At 43.1% G+C, this 22,456-nt stretch overlaps 2 protein-coding genes across 4 annotated transcripts; one reads left to right on the plus strand and one right to left on the minus strand.

Annotated features, from left to right (window-relative positions):
- Positions 1-36: 36 nt before the first annotated feature.
- On the minus strand, positions 37-15,824 carry ube3b (ubiquitin protein ligase E3B). Of its 2 annotated transcripts, none has more exons than XM_066689123.1 (28): positions 15,684-15,824; positions 14,384-14,537; positions 13,343-13,512; positions 12,924-13,044; positions 12,626-12,685; positions 12,339-12,443; positions 11,923-12,019; positions 9,978-10,063; positions 9,773-9,855; positions 9,311-9,416; positions 9,010-9,130; positions 8,621-8,798; positions 8,340-8,506; positions 7,901-8,068; positions 7,606-7,777; positions 7,327-7,445; positions 7,120-7,234; positions 6,830-6,929; positions 6,558-6,677; positions 6,214-6,390; positions 5,958-6,068; positions 5,735-5,872; positions 5,528-5,593; positions 5,346-5,404; positions 4,745-4,927; positions 4,267-4,378; positions 3,972-4,064; positions 37-3,790 (listed from the first exon to the last, which is right to left on the minus strand). In XM_066689123.1, the coding sequence occupies exons 3-28, from the start codon at positions 13,501-13,503 to the stop codon at positions 3,599-3,601; spliced, it is 3,210 nt and encodes a 1,069-aa protein (XP_066545220.1). In that variant the 5' UTR covers positions 13,504-13,512; positions 14,384-14,537; positions 15,684-15,824; the 3' UTR covers positions 37-3,598. The 2 variants fall into 2 exon arrangements, with proteins under 2 accessions (XP_066545220.1, XP_066545221.1); XM_066689124.1 differs by lacking the exon at positions 15,684-15,824 and adding an exon at positions 15,068-15,657.
- A 738-nt stretch (positions 15,825-16,562) lies between these two features.
- Positions 16,563-22,391, plus strand: kctd10 (potassium channel tetramerization domain containing 10). 2 transcript variants are annotated; one of them, XM_066688966.1, is made up of 7 exons: positions 16,563-16,708; positions 17,932-18,145; positions 19,088-19,257; positions 19,466-19,552; positions 19,741-19,793; positions 19,912-20,107; positions 20,482-22,391. In XM_066688966.1, exons 1-7 carry the CDS (start codon positions 16,706-16,708, stop codon positions 20,698-20,700), a joined length of 942 nt encoding a protein of 313 aa, XP_066545063.1. In that variant the 5' UTR covers positions 16,563-16,705; the 3' UTR covers positions 20,701-22,391. The 2 variants fall into 2 exon arrangements, with proteins under 2 accessions (XP_066545063.1, XP_066545064.1); XM_066688967.1 differs by lacking the exon at positions 16,563-16,708 and adding an exon at positions 16,767-16,785.
- The last annotated feature ends 65 nt before the right edge of the window (positions 22,392-22,456 follow it).

The raw sequence follows: 22,456 nt of genomic DNA on the forward strand, positions 1-22,456 counted from the left end.
GTGTAAGTAAACCAATAAAGAAAAGGAAGCACACCGTTCATTGTAAAGAATGGATTTAAGAAAAAAAAAATCAAAAGGATTACATACGACTACATATATTACATTGTTTTAGTAAGGTTATACACATAAATCACATATTCTTTACATTAAAACTGTATGCATTTAAACAGCTAGCATTTTACATAGTGCAACAAGTTCCTTATTTTCCAAGACACTTTAACAAAAAACAAAAAACAAAAAAAACTAATCATTTGGAGAGGGCACTGTGTTAAAGTCTGTCCTTGTTTCCACACATACACTGGATTCTTAGAAATAAGGGAGTACATAATGGAGGAGAAAGTTAGACTTTATGACATAAAACACACCCAATAATGACAACGCCCTTGCTAGGGTGAGCATGCCAGGCAGCCCATGGGAAGCTTCGGTCCAGTACACCTCAAACACTGCGATGGTGGTCAGTTCAGTCCTTCTGTCATTTACACCCGACTATGGCAACTGGCAACAGCTCTCTGATCAACGACAGTCACATCATGACAAGACATTGTGATTCCTTATAACTCACATGAAACAAATACAGCCCTTCCTTCGGAGAAATTAGAAAATATATTATACCCCCCCAATACACATACACACAACATTCAGAAATAAAATGTGATTATTTATCTTAATTGACATATAATCACCGGCCTTCTTGGTGAGGATGCCCCAATTAAACTGCCACAAAAAACTTCCAAGCCATTAGTAAGCATTACCCTGGGCAAGCAATACCTTGAGAACGTAGAGGCTGATATGATTGTCTCTCAGGAAGCTCTGTATAACCCGGGTCCATCTACAGCATTCACAATGCGTTATGTACAGATTAATATCAAGGACTCGTTGAGAAAGCAAAACCCACCCTCGTAAGGGGTTCTGTAAATAGTGGGACCACCAAAGAGCCCTGATGTATCCTTCCACGTGTAGAGACACACACACAGCATGATACTATGGAAATACAGTTTGCATATTACAAAAGTCTAAATTTGATTGACTATTGCTTACATTATGTTCCTCCATCTTTTATTTCAAGTCCCATTCTTCATGAGAACTTAAGGGGTTCCATTTAGTGATTCATTAAATAACTGCACCTTTACCAATCCAAAGACCCTTTTAAAAGTATAAAACCAAAACCGTTTTGCTTTCAGTTAGTCCGTTAATTACACACGAGATCAATTTTGATTTTGAAGGCCAGCCGATGGAGATTGATCGCTTTATTTGAAAACTGGGTGGGAAAAGGGCAACTCCAGATCCATTCAAGCCTCTCAACTTTTTGAACTTGTTTCCAAGGGAGTGCATCTTTATTAAACTGCGTACACGTGTGTCAACAAACAATATTAAACCATTTCCTGGATCAGAAACCCAGTGTAGTCTTGTCCACAGACTGAAATGCTTTGATGGTTTGGCTCCAGGTCAGGGGTGAAGTCTTTGCTGGAATCCAACTTTCCCAGCGTATGGCTTGGTTCCAAAAAGACACGGTCACAGTTCAATTAAAAAAATCAATTCTCATGTTGGAACCAAAGGCGAAAGAAAGATGCAAGAAAACCTGGATGAGTCAGTGCCTCCATCACAACACACAGAACACAAAGAGCTTTAAAATCCACTAGAAAGAGAGAGACGTTTTTGTTTATCTGCTGTTGATTTAAGAGGTGATGGCGAGATCCCACACTCTCCTGAAAGGAAAACGAACAGGGACTAAAGCAGCCTCCTGCAGGTGTTCAACATGTTCCAACAAATCATAAGAGTATGTTGGTTTCCAAGACATAGCATTGACAGAGAGCGCAAAGATGTCTGGGTAAAGCTGGAACAACTGGGACTGTCAGAAATACTATCCTTTTGATGCATCCCATATTATTTAATAAGAAATATACTTCTGATTTTGGTTCGTTATACACTTTTCTGTGGAAAGGCAGAGCTGTAACACACAAGGATTATAATTTTCTGCCAGTTCAGCAGTAAACAGGATATTCGGAAACTAGGTATGTTTAGTTCTGCCTTGTCTTTTCAACATGCAGTGTTTTTAGAAGGTTTAGCACTATTATTTTTTTTTTTAATTATTATTGTTCTAAATTAATAACAGTAACAATAATAAGCAGAAAACCTAAAGTTTTCATCCAAAGTATGTTAATCAGTCAAACAAAAAGGATGCAAACTGTCCATAGCTTTAATTTAGTTACAAAGGAAAACGGTAAAAAATAAACAATATTAAACAATAAAATTTTAAATACTTGAAACAAAGAAATTGCGGGGGAAAAGTCAAATACTTCATAAGAATACAGAGAAACAAAACATCTAATTTCTGTCATGCAGTCTCAGTTTCTCTCTCACTTTTATGGGGCACCTTTTTTAGATTGCTCCAGTTAAAACCCAGCTGTATAAATCGGTAATTGTACGTAACAATATTGTGATATACTGAATAACTGTAAGTTGCCCTGGATAAGGGTGTCTGCTAAGAAAGATAATGATAATACATCTGTGGAGGGAGTTGCTTGTTTTGAACCCACAGCTGTTTTGTTCTTCTAACATTGGACTCGCACACACCCTGTACTTCTGCCTCATAGAGAGTATTAATGAAGATTAAATAAAGCAGTTTTCTGCCTACCATCAGAAGAGAGTAGACTGAGGTATGTTTCTATATAAAGTATACATTAGTGTAATAGCAGTAGGGATAGTGTGACTGAGGTAACTTGTTTTAATACCTTGTTCAACAGGGGGTAAAGTGGTACAGGGGTACCATGTTATTGAAACAAACTCAAACCTTCCCACAATTCCCTACACATAAGTTAGTCTTTCCAGAATTCCATAAAAACTTAAGAAAACGGATTCCCCCGTATCAAAACACAGGCCAAGTTCCTGTCATCATCTGAAGCTGAAGCATTTGAAGCCGATGAACAAGACCATCTGAAAACCCAAATCATTCATGTCGCTTTTGTCTGAGGAATCTCAGAGACCGTACTTCCTCCGAAAGCAACACGTTGCCAGGATCCTGTTCCAAGACCGTTTGTGAAACCGCTGTTCTCTCTCCCACGCAGGTTTCCTCGTGGAGTGAAAAAACGCATGACGCTGCGTGCTGAAGAGAAGTTTCTGTGACAACTATCAAAAACTAAAAATAATCATAAATTCATGGCTTACATCTGTATTGCTTTCTAGTTCATTTCATATACAAAAAACTAATAAAATCTCTCTGAGACAATGCACACTATTCTGGTTTGAAAAAACAAAGAGTGATTACTGAGCCTGAGATACAGTACTAGAAATGTGAGAGATGAAGCCAGAGGCATTTAATTTAGTTACAAAATAAATTATCCTATGATTTTTCCAGGGGCAGGGAAAGGGGGCAAAAAACCCAAAACAAAAACACTGGGTCACACGTCTTTTCAGTGACTTTTGCTCTGAAGCGATTCTAACTGCGCAGCCAAAGCATCACTGACAATTATCTCTTGCTCATCCTTAAGAAAGAACTGTATAGGCTTTCAAAGGCAAGACTGGGGAATCTTGGGGCTGGAGTGCAAAGACTTCGTGCCAGCCAGGATCTCCAGGGCGAGTTGGGCGTTGCCGTGCCGTGCTAGGACAGCTCGAAGCCGGTGTTCATACTGATGGCGTAGCGCAGCTTGTCACGCAAAATGCTCTTCTTGCTGTAGTTGGGGAGCTTGAGGAGGTTGAAGCAGGTGGAAGAGGTGGGAAGCCGGCCACCAGGCTCCTTCTTGCGGATGGTGAAGAAGCCCCTCAGGACACTGCCCAGGGTGTCTCCTGTGTCCTGCAGGAATGAATGAGATGTCAGTCGTTGTCCTTCTTTATTTTTCTATGTATTTTGAGCAAGGATTGGTATGAGAGAGAGAGAGGGAGAGGGAGAGATGCAGAGACAGATGCTTCTTTCCTTTAAGTAGCAGGAAAGCAGGTTAATTACAGTGATTCCCTCCTACTGCCCACACGCTCACCTGATCGTCAGACACCTCCACACAGCGGATGGAGAATGGGGGCTTGAGGTAGGCGAAACCCAGGAGGGGAGGTCGGGAACAGCTGGTGACAAACTGCAATTGGAGAATAACAGGTGAGTATAACTGGTAAAGCAACTGCAGTGTTATTTGCAGTTAAGACACTTACTGCCATGGATGCCAAATACAATGAATACATAAATATACTTCCAATATGTTAGTAATTTGTCATACCTTTAGTAACGATACTTTTAAGTAAAGACACTTGAGGAGACGCACAGTAGTCACACAGATTTACCTTAAGAAACATGGCTCTCTCCTCGGCTGTGAAGTCACTGGCTAAGATGTCCCACAGCCAGATTATCACTCGATGACTGCTGTGGAAGCCACCATAATAGACCGTATGCTTTCTGTCACAAAAAAAGCAAAATAAAAATGCTTTGTCATTCAGTGTTCCCCTATCTGGCCCAATTCTCCAGCCCAATTTCAGCTCACTTGTGTTGATTATCCATAAGCAAGGGCGATTTAACCATCAAATCCTGTGCGCATTTCAACATCTCTTAACCAGTTGGGCACTTTGTTCGCTTCATGGAGTCCTCAGTTTAGGCTCTAGAGGACATGGGCCACTAAAATTAAAGAGCTTCTGACAGGGTTCCTCTTCTCAACCAACACCCAGAATCCAAACCCCGGGACCCGGTGCAAAGGCAGCCACTGAGACCCACCCACACCATCTGACAGCGCAACCCTGCGACCCTACCCTCCTGTCCGACACTCACTTGAGGTCTTCCAGGTCGATCTCGGCATTGTCCCCGGAGACCAGGCGCTGCACCTCAGGGGTGGAGAACATGTGCAGCCACTCGGGGTTGATGATGCTACGGAAGCCGCGGATGAACGCCGTGGTCTGGTCTTTGATCTGCGTGTGCATTCGGAAGTGAGCCATCAGGTGGATGTAGCTGATCCTGCGGAAAGCGCCGGAGAGAAGCGGTGTTAGAAGCCCCGACGTAGGGAAATCGTGTTTTTGTGAAGCCATGGGCAGTGTTTGCGGCAGATTCCTGAATTCATGGGCTCCTGCTAATTCACTTCTCTCTCTTGCTTTCTTTGCCATGGTAACAGCATTAATACTAATAGGCTGACGGTTGACTTTCCTGCCTCATTTCAGAGAACGAATGTGGGAAGGTCTGCAGAATAAACTGGGCTAATTGTCTCCGAATTGCAAATCAACCCTTCTTAATGGTTCGCTACACAAAGGCAGGAGAAGGCCACTACAGATGCATAAAGCATTCAGGATTAATTACAGAGAGCAGCATTTAGTTGCAAAGCCATTACATCTTTGAAAACGGCTCTCGTAAAGACGTGCAATTCATTTTGCTAACTCACTTGTTTTCGTTAGTGACAGGCATTGTCTTTCCCCCTGGAATCAGTTCATGGCACACCAGCTGAAGAGAATAGAAATAAGAGCTTTCACTAGCAGAGAAATGTGCCTTAGACACCAGTCACGGAAATCACAGCAAGGATTCAATCAAAAGTGTCTTCCAGGTGCCGACATTCATTGACATTACCTGTCCCATGACGTCCTCATCATATGACAGGGTCAGACCAAGGTCACTAACATCTCCGTCATAACGCTGGGAATGGAAAGAAGAAAAACATCATTAAGACTGCTATAGGAGGTTTACAGAGTATTTTAGACAGTTCAGGGTCCACAGGGTTATCCAGCTTTAGGGAGCAGAAGATAAGCAAAACCATAATTATTTTGGATTTGTGACCTTGATAGAGGTGAGGTTTTTGTAGAACTCCGAGTCCAGGGAGGGCAGCTCGTCGATGGAGCTGTAGAAGGTGCTGTGATGGTGTCCCAGGACTTGACTCAGGAAGAAGGAAGCGAAGGGCACGTCCACAACAATCCCCTGAAGAACATGGGAAACAGGGAGTTAAACCACTCTCCATTAACCTGAAAACTAAATGTGTATTCTGTGGACTTGAGGGACTCGCCTCATACACAGCCTTGCCCAACATCTTGCCTACGAACTCAAAGAGCTGCAGATGGTTTTCGTGGATGTAGGATGTGGGAGAAGGGTACAGTCTCTCATTCCCACTGGTGGTCTGCGAGAAGAAAATAACAGATAAAAAAAAATAGTTACAGAGGATTCAAAAAGCTTTTTAAATGATTTAGTAACATTTAAAAAGCGGTAACTGTATCATCTGGGCCTCAGAGACAACACCAGGTGTCGCTGGGAATGCACTCTACCTTGAAGAGATTGAGAGCTGGGTTGAAGACCTTCTTAATGATCTCTTCCAGGAACTCTTTGAAGACCCCGTCCTGGTCTATGCCGGCCTCATCCACCCCGAGGTCATTGACAAATTTCACCCGGATCACCCCCTTGATGGAGTTAACAGGTAGACGACGTAGCTGGTCATAGCCATCCTGCAGGAGAGAGAATGAGGGAGCTGGGTGTCAGACCACAACAAGACCACGGTGCCAGCTATGCCGAGGTTAGTCAAAGGAGAGGTTGCCGATTCTGATCAGTACTATAAACTATAAACCTTGCCACCCTAACAATGAAGCCTGAACAACTGCATTCCAGAACATACCTCCAGCATTCTGGAACGACGAATAGTAATGTGAGTGACATGAGGGGAGGCGGAGCTCGTCTCCACCAATCCCAGAGTCTCCTTCTCCTTCGTCACGATGTTGCGGAACAGTAAGACTCTCTGGAACAAAGAGGGGAAGAAGTGAACAGGGGTTAGGCTCCGTCAAGCCCTGAATAAGCCACTATGATAACTTGAACTCCCACTGGAATTAATCAAGCTTTGACTACAAGCTCCTCTCTCTCTCCCCTCAAAGGCCAGGAGCCTGTACTCACATTTTTATGAGGAATGACGTGGGGGATGTACTGCAGTATGAGCTGGGCTCTCTTCTTTCCTTTATCTAACTCCTGGAACAAAAGGCTGGGTTTGAGGTCTCTGAGTAATGGGAGAAAAATAAGTAGATGTGGGTAAAAATACCAAAAGAAAATCATAATCTTTGATGTTTTGTTGTGTTTTTTATTCAAGTGTAGTCAAGTGTAGTCCTGAAAGTGCTGCACCCCAACAAACACAGTCTCAGTGTTTTGTTGCCCCCTCTGAAGTTGTGCCCCCTAGTGGCCACACTCACTTGCGCAGCCAGTGGTCATCAGGGGCAAACCTCCGGCGGCAGTCACGCTCATACAGCACCATGAGCCAGCCGTGGACCGAGTGGAACAGGTCCAGCTTCTCTCCCTTCGCAATCTCTACAACCACAAACAGAGCTTGTGAGAATGTAGGCAGTTCATCACAGGAACTTTACAGATCACCTGGGCACCTGGCTCAGTGCTGTACTCACCAAGGATCCCGTCCCAAATCATTTTATACACAAAAGTGTTCAGGAAGAATGAGATGGTGACCAGCTCTTCTGTTTTAAAGGAAATCTGCTCCTCGTAGACTTCAATGTCATCCAGGATCCTGTAAGAACACAATCGCCATTGCTGTGTGAGCGTGTCTCAATCAGGAAATCGCAAAACACCCCAAAACCCACTTAAATCCCTCCCTGCTGCACACTCTCCAGCTGAGGTGCATTGACACCCTGTGAGCAAGTGCAGCTCATGCATTTCTGTGGACTCACGTGATCAAGTGGCGGGAGCAGTCACAGAACAGCATGAGCATGGCGAGGAGCTGCTTGGACTCTTCTGTGTCGTTATTCAGGCACTCCAAGAACAGCTTCAGCCCGCCCTGGGGTCCTAACTCGCAGATAAAGGCCCACAGTTTGGGCAGCAGATCATCCAGATAAGTTAGACCTGTTGAGAGAGAGGAAGAGGAAGAGGAAGAGGGAAAATGTATTGTCCGGCCCATCAGAAAACAACAGTTGTTACTTATACTTATCAAGCCTAGGTGGAGTCACGTTATCAGGGTGTGCCGACCTGTGAGAATCTGCAGTCTGATCTGAGTGAGCGTGGTGAGGGCGGTCTGGTACAACACACAGATGCTGCACACTTTCTGCACCTCGGCCGAGTCCACGCGTTTGCCCCCCACCGGCTTCAGGATGTTCCGCACCGATGCCGACTTCTGGAACGCCCGCTTAAAAAGATCTGAGGAGAGAAGCGACCAGAGCCTTGACTGTAACCGCCCCACCTGAGCGCGCGGCTAAACTTCTCGTTTGTGTTCCCTCTGAGCTGCATTAATTTTCATGAACACATCTCTAAAGATAAACGCCAGGCTGAAGCACTGTAACAAAGAGGGCAGAGGTGCGTGTACCGTGAAATAATGTGCAGTGATAGGTAACGCAGAGGCAAGGCTAAGGCTAAGGGCTGTGCAGGCTGGGATGGGCACAGTAGGGGGTGCAAGCTCAATCCAACTCACTCTTGACTGGCAAGTTGTTCTGTGATCCTGTAGGCTGGGAAGGGGGTGGCGTGGGCTCCTGGCTCTCCAGCTTTTTACTCAGAACATCACTGAATAGGGTCCGGATCACAGAAACCCCCCACAGGTACTGAAGCTGCTTAGTGACCAATGGCATCGACTCGTTCAATCTGGAGTGATGGTGCGAGACAGAGAGAGAGAGAGAGAGAGAGAGAAAGGCCTTTAATATCTTTTGTTTAAAGTAGTCGTGACTCACACTGAAATTGCAGGAATGTTCCTCTCACCCATAGTCAACGGTCTGAGAGAACCAGCCCAGGACAGGGTGCCAGTGAGTGAGGTTGGACTTCTTCTGAGACACATATCTCTGGCAGTAGGACAGCATGTCAGTCAGGTCCTTCACAAAGTGATTGGCCTCCTCCTCCAGCACCTTCTCAGTCAGGTAGGCCAGGTGGATCAGATTCCCTGCCATGAAGACAGACCATGAGAAACCATCACCACCACAGGACAGCGACTTGCACATTTCTACATGTTATCATAACAGTCTCTTCAGTGCTGTATGCATTTTAAATGAATGGGTTCAAGCCACAATAAAGATACAGCATGTTTTTGAAAGCATTGAAAGGATCTTTCCTGCCACAGGATGACAGGCTGCACAGCTGGCAACGTGACGTACCCAGCAAGCACAGCGTGTGGCTCCCCTCCAGGCACACACAGATATCCCCACACTGCTCCTCTCGGCTCAGAAACAGGATGAACTTCCGCAGGAGTTCGTGGGTTTGGATCGTCACCATGCACTGCAGAGACGCACGAATGAGTGATAACAGAAGACTGAGGAATGGCAGACAACAACTGTTTGTTTGTTTTAGACTGAGAGGTTACAACTGTCCTAACAGCTGATTTAATCTGAAGTTAAATGTGGAACTGAAGAGGTGTTTTTCCTTTTCTCAGTCCATTTGCGTCTTTTAATCATTTACCTCTGGCGTCAGGGTGTTCAGGTGGGAGATGACAGCCGGGACAGACATGATGTGAATCAGGAAGGACCTCAGGAGGTTATCAGAGAAATGAGCAGCAACTACAGGCCTGAAAAAAGGACACAGGCGCTGTATTGAAAGCACAAGGATGGGTGAACGTGCCAGTCCACCTTCCAGTCAGCAACTTTCACAACTGTTTCTTTGTTCACCCTGATTAACAATACACAACAGGGCCTGATCATTCAACACCTTTACTGAAAAGCAGCTAATTTATTCACATTTCGCAAATCCATTTTAAATATGTAAGCAGTGATAGTTCACCTAAGATATTTTCAGTTAAGGTATGCTAGAAAGCTAGCAAACAAAGCTGAACAGGTGAGCTGATCATATTAACCATATTATAACAATGTTTAGTGGAAACCAAGCACAACACTGTGAGCAGTGAATGATAAAAACATGACTCACCTTAATGCCAGTGTAAATACAGCAGTTAGGGTGCCTTTCGAAAGAGAGGGTCTGGATCTCGCCAACCCGTTTGTTAGTAAAATCTGTATGTTTTAAAAAACAAAACGAGAATAAGTAAAAGGCTTTACCGATTGCCCTGCATCGAACAAACAACAAAAAACACTACAAAGCATCCACATGTGTCAAGATGTAGAGTATGATCTACCTGCAGGATGGTATAAAATCCCTTTTGATTGAGGTGACCCATGATGTTCTCACAAATGCGGATCAAAGCTGGACGGAGAGCCTCCCCTGTGTGGAGATTAACGTGCTGTTAAATTAACTGTGATACTGGTCTGTAATGCAGAAAGGAGAGATTAATCTTAAGGGGGGTGGACAGAAGCAGTTGCTGTGCCACAATTTTATGTTCAGTAGGTGTAACTTACACTTGAAAAGCTTGAGGACCACGGACACAACCACGCTAAGAGAGCGAAGAATTCGTGATCTGATCTGTGCTGAAAGCCCAGCTAATGTACAGTGGGGGGAAAAAGTATTTGATCCCCTGCTGATTTTGTACATTTGCCCACTGACAAAGAAATGATCAGTCTATAATTTTAATGGGAGGTGTATTTTAACAGTGAGAGACAGAATAACAACAACAACAACATCCAGAAAAACGCATTTCAAAAAAGTTATAAATTGATTTGCATGTTAATGAGGGAAATAAGTATTTGATCCCCTATCAATCAGCAAGATTTCTGGCTCCCAGGTGTCTTTTATACAGGTAACGAGCTGAGATTAGGAGCCTATTAGGATTAGGTGCTCCTAATCTCAGCTCGTTACCTGTATAAAAGACACCTGTCCACAGAAGCAATCAATCAATCAGATTCCAAACTCTCCACCATGGCCAAGACCAAAGAGCTGTCCAAGGATGTCAGGGACATGATTGTAGACCTACACAAGGCTGGAATGGGCTACAAGACCATCGCCAAGCAGCTTGGTGAGAAGGTGACAACAGTTGGTGTGATTATTGGCAAATGGAAGAAACACAAAATAAGTGTCAGTCTCCCTCAGTCTGGGGCTCCATGCAAGATCTCACCTCGTGGAGCTTCAATGATCATGAGAACGGTGAGGAATCCGCCCAGAACTACACGGGAGGATCTTGTTAATGATCTCAAGGCAGCTGGGACCATAGTCACCAAGAAAACAATTGGTAACACAATATGCCGTGAAGGACTGAAAACCTGCAGCGCCCGCAAGGTCCCCCTGCTCAAGAAAGCACATGTACAGGCCCGTCTGAAGTTTGCCAATGAACATCTGAATGATTCAGAGGAGAACTGGGTGAAAGTGTTGTGGTCAGATGAGACCAAAATCGAGCTCTTTGGCATCAACTCAACACACCGTGTTTGTAGGAGGAGGAATGACCCCAAGAACACCATCCCCACCGTCAAACATGGAGGTGGAAACATTATGCTTTGGGGGTGTTTTTCTGCTAAGGGGACAGGACAACTGCACCGCATCAAAGGGACGATGGACGGGGCCATGTACCGTCAAATCTTGGGTGAGAACCTCCTTCCCTCAGCCAGGGCATTGAAAATGGGTCGTGGATGGGTATTCCAGCATGACAATGACCCAAAACACACAGCCAAGGCAACAAAGGAGTGGCTCAAGAAGAAGCACATTAAGGTCCTGGAGTGGCCTAGCCAGTCTCCAGACCTTAATCCCATAGAAAATCTGTGGAGGGAGCTGAAGGTTCGAGTTTCCAAACGTCAGCCTTGAAACCTTAATGACTTGGAGAGGATCTGCAAAGAGGAGTGGGACAAAATCCCTCCTGAGATGTGTGCAAACCTGGTGGCCAACTACAAGAAACGTCTGACCTCTGTGATTGCCAACAAGGGTTTTGCCACCAAGTACTAAGTCGAAGGGGTCAAATACTTATTTCACTCATTAACATGCAAATCAATTTATAACTTTTTTGAAATGTGTTTTTCTGGATTTTTTTGTTGTTATTCTGTCTCTCACTGTTAAAATACACCTACCATTAAAATTATAGACTGATCATTTCTTTGTCAGTGGGCAAACGTACAAAATCGGCAGGGGATCAAATACTTTTTTCCCTCACTGTACATGTAATTGAAATACTTCTGCATCTTTAACTGCCTAACACTCACCCTTTCCTCTAACAATTTTCCAGGTTGAGACGTCTGTAAAGGTGATCAGCATGGTGAGGTAGAGAGTCACCATTTTATTGTCCTGCAGAATATCAGGCTAGAAGGACAACAATAAACACCTGTATAAAACCGCCGAGTACAACTTTGAATTTATACATCATGGAAACAAAGACATCAGATATGGGCTGCATGACCAGAAAACACAATACACTAAACTCTTGCAGGGAAAGTTATTTTGTTTAATCCTTTGTGCACATAGAAGCAGGTTAACTAATAACGAATTGGGCAATTTAATTTGTGTAAGGTTGTCTTAAGCAGCAGGTAAGTGTGCATTTGTCAACACTAGCAATATTCTCACATCTACAATCTACATGTTAGAAATGGCCCTGGATTTTATTTTAGGAAAGTCATCTTACCTTGAGCTTTTTCAGGAACTCACAGGACACCCACAAGATGTCTTTAACCTGTTTGATCCATAGGATGGTGAGGTCTTTCGAAAGAGCTAAGGACACATACCACACCTGCAAGAGAATAGATTATTTAAGGGGCTGTACCAGTTAAGACTGAATGTTACACTGATTAAAATAAGGAAAATGTGGACATTAAGGCAGAATTTATTTAAAAAAGCAACAACAAAGAAATCATATGTTGATGCTTTAACATTTCACATTAGGAGGTGAAAGGAGATAAAACAAAATATTACCTTGGGTTCATTTTCCACTTCCATACTGGCAAGGATGCAGCGACATAATTTCTCAAACCTCTGAAAAATCAAGCCAAATTAAAAAAATGTCATAAATTATTGGTGACTGAATAATCTCTAACTTACTATTTCCAAGAAAATATAGCAGAAACATAAGACCAAATTAACTGACATTAGAGTGCAGCAAAGAGATGATAATAAACTAAGAACAACACTGTAAAACACTGAAGCTGCCACAACCACATTGCGATTTCTCTGCCCTGCACTCCACATAACCAGAAAACAGAGAAAAACTCACCAGCTTATCTTCTTTCACGATGAATACAAATAACAGCTTCCTTGCGATTTTAAAAATTGAAAGTGCAGTTCGTTTGGAGGATCCTGAATCATGGGTTTCAAAGAACTCATCCACCTCTTTCCTGCAAAATGAAGGAATTTGTCAACACAAACTTCTCAATGATCTTTTAAGACGTGATTGTTGTTTCCTTTTGCATGTCAAATAAATAAAGGGAAGCTGATGAAGAACAAATATATACTATGTGTACATTCTGAGTGTATTTAACACAATATTTTAGATCTTCATTAGGTCTATTATCTGAAAAATAAAATCTAAACACTATTAAAAAAGAACACTCAAAGTAGCAATGGAATGTCCAAATGAATTTCCCACAATTCCCCTGAACCCGTGGACAATTTACAGAAGCACCTCTGCCTGACCTTATTTGCCTCTGCAGTTTGCAGCGGCAGAGGAACCTCCGGATGAGGGCCTGGATCTGTGTGGCAGCCCTCTCCCGCTCCTTGTGGCCCTTCCTCTCCTCGCGGGCCTGCCGCGCCTTGTCCAGGAACTGGAACTTGGATGTCTGAGTCGCGCTGAACATCTTTCACTCCTAAGGTGAAATCAGCAACAATGAAACAGCCTAGATATATTTATGTGCAAGACTTTATCAAATATATATGCATACAATGGAGAAAAATGTTTAAAAGTGAGACAAACACAACACTTTACGTTGGCTAATTCCTTACTGATAATGGTGTTGATAAAATACTAATTTATTTTTAATCATTTAGATTTGTATTTTCTTGATGATGTCCTAATGAAATTCTCCTCCTTCATTTGTTGCTTCAGATCTAAAACTTTCTTAACACAGCTTTTAACTTTATGATCTGACAAATAAACATAGCTCTTTCATATCCTGTAGCTGGCTGTCATCTAATTGCCAATTGAACCGAAAGTTAACTGAGCTCTCAATTACTTAATTGAACCCTTGATTGAACTAATAATTGACTACATCATAGCTTTCTCATTATTTTAAAAAGTAGGGTTTTACGTTAAGCATAACATTTTATAGATCTGTTAAAGGAATTTACATTTTATCAGTTACAAAATTGAAAAAGTCAAATGCAAGCAAATTATTAGTTCAATTAAGGGTTCAATTAAGTAATTGAGAGCTTGGTTGGAACAAAAACCAGCAGGGTAGGGGGTCCTGCAGGATCAGGATTGAGAATCACTGACCTAAAACAAAGTTTACACTGGGAGCTGAATACTATTTCTCTTAAATAGATTAACTGCAAGGTATACCACCATAAATTAAAAGTGCTCTACTCCATCACAAAAATGGAACATTTGTAAGTTAAAGGGGTTTACACAATTCATATTTTGTAATTGTGGTGACACAGATGACGCAGTGAATCACCACCTGAGACCTGAGAGTCAGTGCTCAGCCCAGACAACCTGAAATAATGAAGGCACCGACCCACCTAAGGCTTTTGCTCTTGACTGCAGACCTCTGGCTCATTACAGACCCCGCTGCATGTCCCGTCTTTCCCTCCAAGGCCCAGAATGGCAGGAATGCTTCCGGAAAGCGCCGCAGCTCCCAGAATAACCCGGTCAACGCTGCTCAGGGTGTCATCTCTAGAAAATAAAGAGCCAGCGAAGGAATAACTAAGACAGATTTACTGTAGCTCTTAAAACAGCTATTGTACTGAACAACATCTTGGCGTTTCCCTTCTATATTATTCATAGATAGCCTGTACTCTACTATATCACACAGGGGAACTTACTGCCAGTTTTCTTCAAAAGTATAGTCAACTGGAAATATAAAGTAATTGTGGTCCCTCTATGAATGATTCACAGGCCTTGGGGGAGCTGCAGGCTGATGCTGTGCTACATCACAGCTGGCAATTTAAATACATACCAACTCTTTTTCCTCCTTTTTTATACCAACAGAACATTGCATATTAATCCATCACTGTTCATATTTGAACTAAAACAGGCTGAAGTAAACAAACATGCAGGCTGGCCTTAGTCAGATAAAATGAATGTGCCAAACCTACAATCCACTGATAATATTTTCCTAACAGTATTTAATGCTTGCTTGATCGTTTTGAACCTATCTGGGAGCAACTGAACCCTGCATAGCAAGTGTACACCTCAGTACTTACGGTTTCCGCTGTGAATGTAACTGTTTCAATACTGACACACTTCTATTCAGGTCGGCTTCAAATTTGAATCGATATTGAAAATACTATTGCTAATCAAACACATTTTCAATCCACCATCACCTACTGTATGAAACGTTGTTTAGTCCAGCGAGAGGGCTAAACTGAAACTATACACAATACACGCAATCAAACGCTGTCAGTCAGCATGAGCTGCAATATTTGTATATAACTATCAAGGACTGTACTGGGACTAAAAATAATGTACAATTACTGCAAAGTTGCCTGTTGACAACAACTAAGACTGGCTCGTTACCGTCATGTTATCATCAGAAATCGACGGTTTCTTCTTTCTTTAGGGGTATAAAAAACCGCCATGCATAGCCTATACATAAGCAAACAACAGACATTAAAAATGGTTACTACATCCGTAGCTAGCTGTATGTCGAAATACTTTTATTTGCTAATATGTTACAAAATTACAATTTTCTCAACCAACTACGACAGAGGTAAGCGTGCATTATAGAAACGATGCTTGGCAGGGCGCTGTCAATGGCAAATAAAAGCGTAAGACCAATTAATCTAAACCAAATATAAATAACAAAAACAAAACCCATACACTGAGTGCAGCCATTAATCCTCTCGGTGTCACGTCAAACAGGTTCCGGGGAGGCAACAAGTCTTGTTATTGTTTACATCACACACTTTGAACATAACGTGATATTACTACCGTTTTAGACTAAATGCATTCATCCAACACACGTGTAATTTAATATTTAATCGATTCGTATCATATAAGTAATAAACGAAATAAAAGGTTAAATTATATTTTAGGAACGAATGGTTTAGTCTCGTGTGAAAGGGATCTAATTAGCAGTTACTCCATGCGGGGCGGAGGTATTTTTGTATGAAGTAATTGAGGGGCAAAATGTGTCATTCCCATTCAGGATCAAAAAGGAAGTCTGTCAATTCACAGTGTTGTTACTTCGTTGTCCAGATAGGTTCAGCTAAACTAAATTAGTCAGAAGAACGATTCAACTTAATAAAATAAATACATAAATACGTCTCAATGCTCTAAGAATAACATCTAACATCGAATCTGTAACTTAATCATGTTTAAACGGGCGAATAAAATGACAATACAAAGGTTCTCTCTCTCTTTCTCCTATATAGGCCTATATATAATTTTAATATAATTAAATATTTGAAAGAAAAACAAGTACATTTACAAAAATACATTTCACGTAAATAAATCAAACTGAAGTCAGCTTAAAATAAACGCTATTATTTAAAGGAATGTAAATGTCATTAAAGGATTACATTGGGGGGGAAAGGAAAGCTATTTTATACATACAAATGAATATGGGAAAACTGTTTACGCTACTGCGCGTCAGAACACTGGTCTCTTTCTTGTAGCGCAGATGTCCGCAGTTCGGCGCAGATCTGCTAAATCCCGCCGATCCCATTGGTGGAGCCGCGCAGAACTGCGGACATCTGCACCACACGATCGCACTGCGCTAGTACTGACGTCACGTTTCCGCTGAGGAAGGTAAGACCGGAAATCGCTCGTCGCGCCGCTCACTGGGCCGGAAGTGGGAGATTGCTTCTTGACTGGCGAGTGCGGGAGTGTTTCTGGGTTCTATGGTAAGAAACAAAGAACTTTAAACTACTAAACTTCCAGTTATCTTGTGATGTGACACAAATTTCAACAGGATCTCATGGTATTCATTTTCTGAACATTTCCTGATGGCGACGCGTTACGATGCATTGTTGTACTAGGCTTGTTTTCCAAGTGACGATCCACAAAAAAAAGGGAGATTTAAACTTCGTAGCTTTTCGTGGATCTCCATTTTAGCTGCGTACCGAAGCCGTCGATGTCAGATTGCCGAATCGTTTTAAATCGGGATTATACATATATTATATTTTCTGTTTAAACATTCATTAGCTGTATAATGCGACTTTGATCATTCTTTGCAGTGATAGCTGATTATACAGTTATGAAAACAGATCGGTGTTCATCGTTACCAGCACAATAAACAACAAAACAGAATCTAGACATTTAACGATGCATGCATGAATAAAAGTGTCCATGTCACAGTTTTTCCGTGCCATTTATACGCGGTGTGTATTGAATCGGGTGGCAATTGGGACTGGGCGTGATAAGTACAAAGACACTTTCAGACTGAGCCACTGTAATTACTAATGCTGGTGTCCTCGGTATCCTTCAAGTCAGATCATATGGCTCAGCAGGGATCAGAGCAGCACCTGGTAGTGTTGGGGTTTTGCTGTTTTTCTCTTGTCTGCTGAATTGTGTTGCTCCGTCCAACACATACCCTAACCTAAGTGAGCTAGTACTTCTATTTCAAAATTGCAGGTGTCTTTACAATTGTATAACTTGACTTGATATATATATATTCAACCAACAAATTCAGTTAATAAATCGATTAATTAAGGCATTGTTTATGATTGAAACTGGAAACTCTAATTGGGTTCCCCAGTTCAAGGCTTATGAGTCGATCACCCTCATCATGTATTGCTTTCAGTGGTTTTCACCTGTATTGTGAAACTGAGATGTGGTCTTGGTCCAAAAGATATGTGTATAGACTGCCTTTTACATTCCTTTAATCTTAGAAATACTGAAACTGGCAAACATCTGGAAAACAGTTTTTATTTTTTGTTAATGAGCCAAAACCAAATTGTGTGTGTGTAGTGGGGGGGGTGTAAATTATAATGCATTAATCCACTTTTGTCTTGTACAGAGCTGAATTGGACAGTAACATGTCTATGAGGAAGGTGTGTGTGTATTAATACTAAACTGGTTTAATTTAGTGCTCTGAACTGATGTCTGTGTGTTTGTGTGTGCTCAGGAAGAGATGTCGGGAGAAAGCGTGGTGAGCTCGGCAGTGCCGGCGGCTACAACTCGGACCACCTCCTTCAAGGGCTCCAGTCCGAGCTCCAAGTATGTGAAGCTGAACGTGGGGGGAGCGCTGTACTACACCACCATGCAGACCCTCACAAAGCAGGACACCATGCTCAAGGCCATGTTCAGCGGCAGGATGGAGGTGCTGACGGACAGTGAAGGTACCACCCCCTCTGTGAACTGCTTAAAATTAAATCAATTGACTTGTCACTTTGATTGAGAGCCAGCTATTCCTAATTGTGCTGATGGTTCACGAAAAAGTGTTTCCCTTGGTATCTGATGACCTTTAAGGCTTCTTTGTGAGTGCGGATAGCCTACATACATAACACAATTCTGTCTCCAGTGTGTGTTTGGGCATCAATAGAGCGCATGACTATGCTTTGGTGTTGAAGCCAATGCTCTTAAATCTCCAATCCTCCGACTCAGTAAGTGCTAACAAACCCATGCATTGTCTGAAGGAATGCAGGGCTTTTCTGAAATGGCGTTTCTGTTAAAGTGCAGCAGTCCATATTGATAAAACAAGAAATAAAGCTGGAGCTTATTTCCCATGCCATAACCACTAAACCACACTCCTGTTGCCACCCCTATTTAATGCTGGGTCTGTCCTTCCTGTCGTGTTTCATGTATTTGTCATCCTTTGATGCTTTTCCTCTGCCTCTCTCCCCGGTGGGCTGGGCTGCTGTTCAGGAATGTGCTGTGAAGGAAATATCTAAGGCTTTAAGGAAATGTGTTTCTTGAACTTATAAGGAATGGAGGACACATTGCAACAATTGGTGGGGGGATGTTAGATTGAAAGCACATTTAAAAAGCACTTCTGTTAGTACAGCTCGGATTGAATGCAACTGCCTATCCGGCATGCCAGATCTAGTGCTTAATGGTGGCTTTCTGCTTGCATCTGCATAATGGAAAGTTGTCATCGCTGCTAGTGGGAATGAAGGATTTGGATGAAGCCCATATCTGGCGTATTCTCCTTCATTGGGTGGCAGGGAGGATTATCTGAGAACAAGAGCAATTAAAAAGTTGAGCTCTTTTCGAACATTCTTGGAAGAGCGTTGCTTTGGGTCTGACCCGAGACCGTGATCTGTGCTGCTGTCCTCTCGCAGGCTGGATCCTGATCGATCGCTGCGGGAAGCATTTTGGGACGATTCTCAACTACCTGCGGGACGGCGCCGTACCTCTGCCCGAGAGCCGCAGGGAGATCGAAGAGCTGCTGGCAGAAGCCAAGTACTACCTGGTACAGGGGCTGGCAGATGAGTGCCATGCAGCGCTTCAGGTAAACACCCAACCCGATCTCACCCTCGCTCTGTCCCCCGGCCCTCGGCTCTGCCAGGCCAGGGTGCCGACCAGATTTTGAAGTCTGTGAGAGGACAGTGTAAGTGTTTATCCATCTAAAAAAAATATATATATATTTTCCGTCCTCGCTAATGGCTGATCACCTTGTTTCATTCGTTTTCAACTGATGCCTTTTGTTGTTTTTTCAGAACAAAGATATGTACGAGCCGTTCTGTAAGGTACCTCTTGTCACATCGCCCAAGGAGGAACAGAGACTCATCGCCACCTCTAATAAGGTAAAAACAACTTAAATACGGTAAAAAGAGTATCATTGTTGTGAGTAAGTGACCAGTGTGCCTACTGTGTGGTTTATGCAGTGATAGGACTTTCCTGATAAGGGTAGAAGGCCAGAGGGAAATGTACATGCTTACTTATTTCTGACCTTTTGTATTGTCTGTTGTCTAATGTTCTCTTCTTTCCACAGCCGACTGTAAAGCTTTTATACAACAGAAGCAACAACAAATATTCCTATACCAGGTAAGAAGAGTCCGTTTGTACATTGTGACAGTCCCACAGCTTACTTTTGGCAGTGTTTTACTACTTCCCCGTCATCCCCGTCTACGCTCTGTTCATGTGTGCCTCTGCCGCTTCCCAGTAACTCGGACGACAACATGCTGAAGAACATCGAGCTGTTCGACAAGCTGTCTCTGAGGTTCAACGGGAGGGTCCTGTTCATCAAGGACGTGATCGGGGACGAGATCTGCTGCTGGTCCTTCTACGGGCAGGGCCGCAAGATCGCCGAGGTGTGCTGCACGTCCATAGTCTACGCCACCGAGAAGAAGCAGACCAAGGTAAGGGCCGAGGGGCGTGGGGAAGATGGTGGACTTGTTGCACTGGCACTTTGTTTTGTGATGGCCGGATGATTTATACTCCCAAAAACAATACATTATAAAAATCGCTTTGCCAGACGTTTGAGAGAGCACAGTAGGCAAAGAAATGCAAAGCATTGCAGTTCCATTAGTGCTGGATAATGATGTCAGCGTCTCTGAGACCGACATTAGGCAACGGTTGCATTGGCATGATGTGTGTGCTTGGCTTGGTGTTTGAATGGTTCAACATAACTTTGCTGGCCATGCAGAATTTCAGGATCAATAAAAAGTGCGAGATGTTCACTAATCCCAGGAAACGAAAGCGGTGGGAATTGAGAGTCTCTGCCCCCCTGTAGGTGGAGTTCCCCGAAGCCCGCATCTACGAGGAGACCCTGAACATCCTGCTGTACGAGTCCCAGGACGGGCGCGGGCCGGACAACGCCCTGCTGGAGGCCACGGGGGGCGCGGCGGGGCGCTCTCATCACCTGGACGAGGACGAGGAGAGGGATCGCATCGAGCGCGTCCGGAGGATCCACGTCAAGAGGCCAGACGACCGCACACACCACCACCAATGACCGGGCCACCCCCTGGCCTGCCTTACAAACTTCCGGTGCAGTTCACCTTAAACCACAGCCGCTCCTCCGGTCGCTGCCCTCTCGAAGCCTGTGTCACTGAGGCCGCCCCCTATAGAGACCACAGGCTGCAGCTGGTGAGGAGAAGTTAGTTCCCTTCATCTTCAGTGACTTTTTAAAAATTGTATGTAGAAGTTCTTTGACCTGTACTGAAGCAATGACCAGTCTTAACACAACACAAATCCAGTTGTCCATATTCCCCCCTAAAAATGTCTAAAATGCTTCCGGCTTCAATTGGTCTTGGGTGACAGGTATCTGACGTGCTATACAGGCGGATGTCGCCATTTCACTTGCATGGACTGAGGAGGAACAGTCGGCCCGAGCGCTGACATGCTTCTTTAGATCAGTAAGTTGTGAAGGCACGAGCTACAGGAGATGAAGAGTGCTGTGGGGCTCCAGCAGGAGGGTGCACTGCTATGCATGCTGTACAGAGGTTATAGATTATTTTTTAAGCGCTTTTAGTTAAACAAACAAAAACATATATTCAAAATCCAGGAAGGCGGGTTATACAAATTACTGTGTAACAGCATAATGTGGTCCAAGACTGAAGCATTCCTGTATCTATCACTCCATTTATGATGCATCAGTACTTAAATGATAGGTCCTGTATTAATTAAGCCAACAGGGCACTTGGCCTTCAGTGTAACGAGTTCGTCCTGCAGTATCTCGTAGATGTCCGCTTATCTCTACTTGTGGAAAGAAAAGCTGTTCGCCTGCTAAGATCTCAATTCCAGCTTCCGTGGTAAAATAAAAGAGCAGCATTAGGTGAAGGAAGAAGAAAATAAATAAATAAAAAGGCAACCAAGACCGTTTTTTGTATTTTGGGCATCGGCATATAGACTTCATTCCAAAACCAATTCAAGAAACAGGCCAAGAAATAACGTTTTAAAAATATAGCAAATGCACATTTTCCTTCAGTATATTAAGACGTCTGCTCTTTAACTTGTATGCGTGTGAAGGATAGGTTTTTTTTATGTGTGTGTGCATCGGGTAGTTGTAAATAATGAGCTATGGATTGTTTTAATCGACTACAATCTCCACTCCATACTGTGTGCAGTGTTTATACACCGATTCTGCTCACCTTCCAAAGAGTGCAGCAAACGGTTCAAAAGCCTAGTTTACTTTTTCTGTGCGGTTAAATCAAACGTTCAGATGGGTGGGATTAACGTCTGAAGAGCCCAGAGGGACGGTAGGGGTTTGGTTGCATCTTGTTAAAGCCTTGATGTTCATTATGGAATAGAATGCAAAGTGTTTCTTGAGAGAGAGAGAGAGAGAGAATTTGAACATTTCTCTTGTGTGTGGTCTTATCCAGAGGTTCATGAAGATGGGTTATGAACGATCTTGCAGAGTGTTTTGATGCTGTTTGCCTCCAGAGGGCAGTGTGAGCTACAAAAAAAAAGCTCCGGTAGAACCGATATCATTTTGGTCCGTCAAGGGAGCTTTAACGGTGTCGGAATTAAACTGTTCTTCATTCCAGCTCATACACGGGAATGTATGTTTGTACTTTGCTAGAGAAAGAGATGCATTTTTTACAATCATTATACATACAAATTTCTTTTTGTGTGGCTATACACAGAGAAAGGCTTCAACTATATTTATAGATGCAGATCAAAATAATAAAAACTAAAAGAGTATTTTGGGATTGAATGTTTTTATTTAATCTCTTTGTTTGCATGTATAAAAAAAACTGCTATGATAC

Source organism: Amia ocellicauda, chromosome 17 (assembly GCF_036373705.1).
Source record: "Amia ocellicauda isolate fAmiCal2 chromosome 17, fAmiCal2.hap1, whole genome shotgun sequence".
Lineage (NCBI taxonomy): Eukaryota > Metazoa > Chordata > Actinopteri > Amiiformes > Amiidae > Amia > Amia ocellicauda.

Coding starts and splice junctions, on each gene's coding strand:
- ube3b (XM_066689123.1), bottom strand. CDS start 13,503: ATGTTCAGCGCGACTCAGACATCCAAGTTCCAGTTCCTGGACAAGGCG. Junction 12,020..12,338: donor AGTTCCTGAAAAAGCTCAAG/GTAAGATGACTT, acceptor TTGTCCTTCTAG/CCTGATATTCTGCAGGACAA. Junction 9,417..9,772: donor GTATTTACACTGGCATTAAG/GTGAGTCATGTT, acceptor TCCTTTTTTCAG/GCCTGTAGTTGCTGCTCATT.
- kctd10 (XM_066688966.1), top strand. Junction 19,258..19,465: donor AGTGCCATGCAGCGCTTCAG/GTAAACACCCAA, acceptor TTGTTTTTTCAG/AACAAAGATATGTACGAGCC. Junction 19,553..19,740: donor TCATCGCCACCTCTAATAAG/GTAAAAACAACT, acceptor TTCTTTCCACAG/CCGACTGTAAAGCTTTTATA.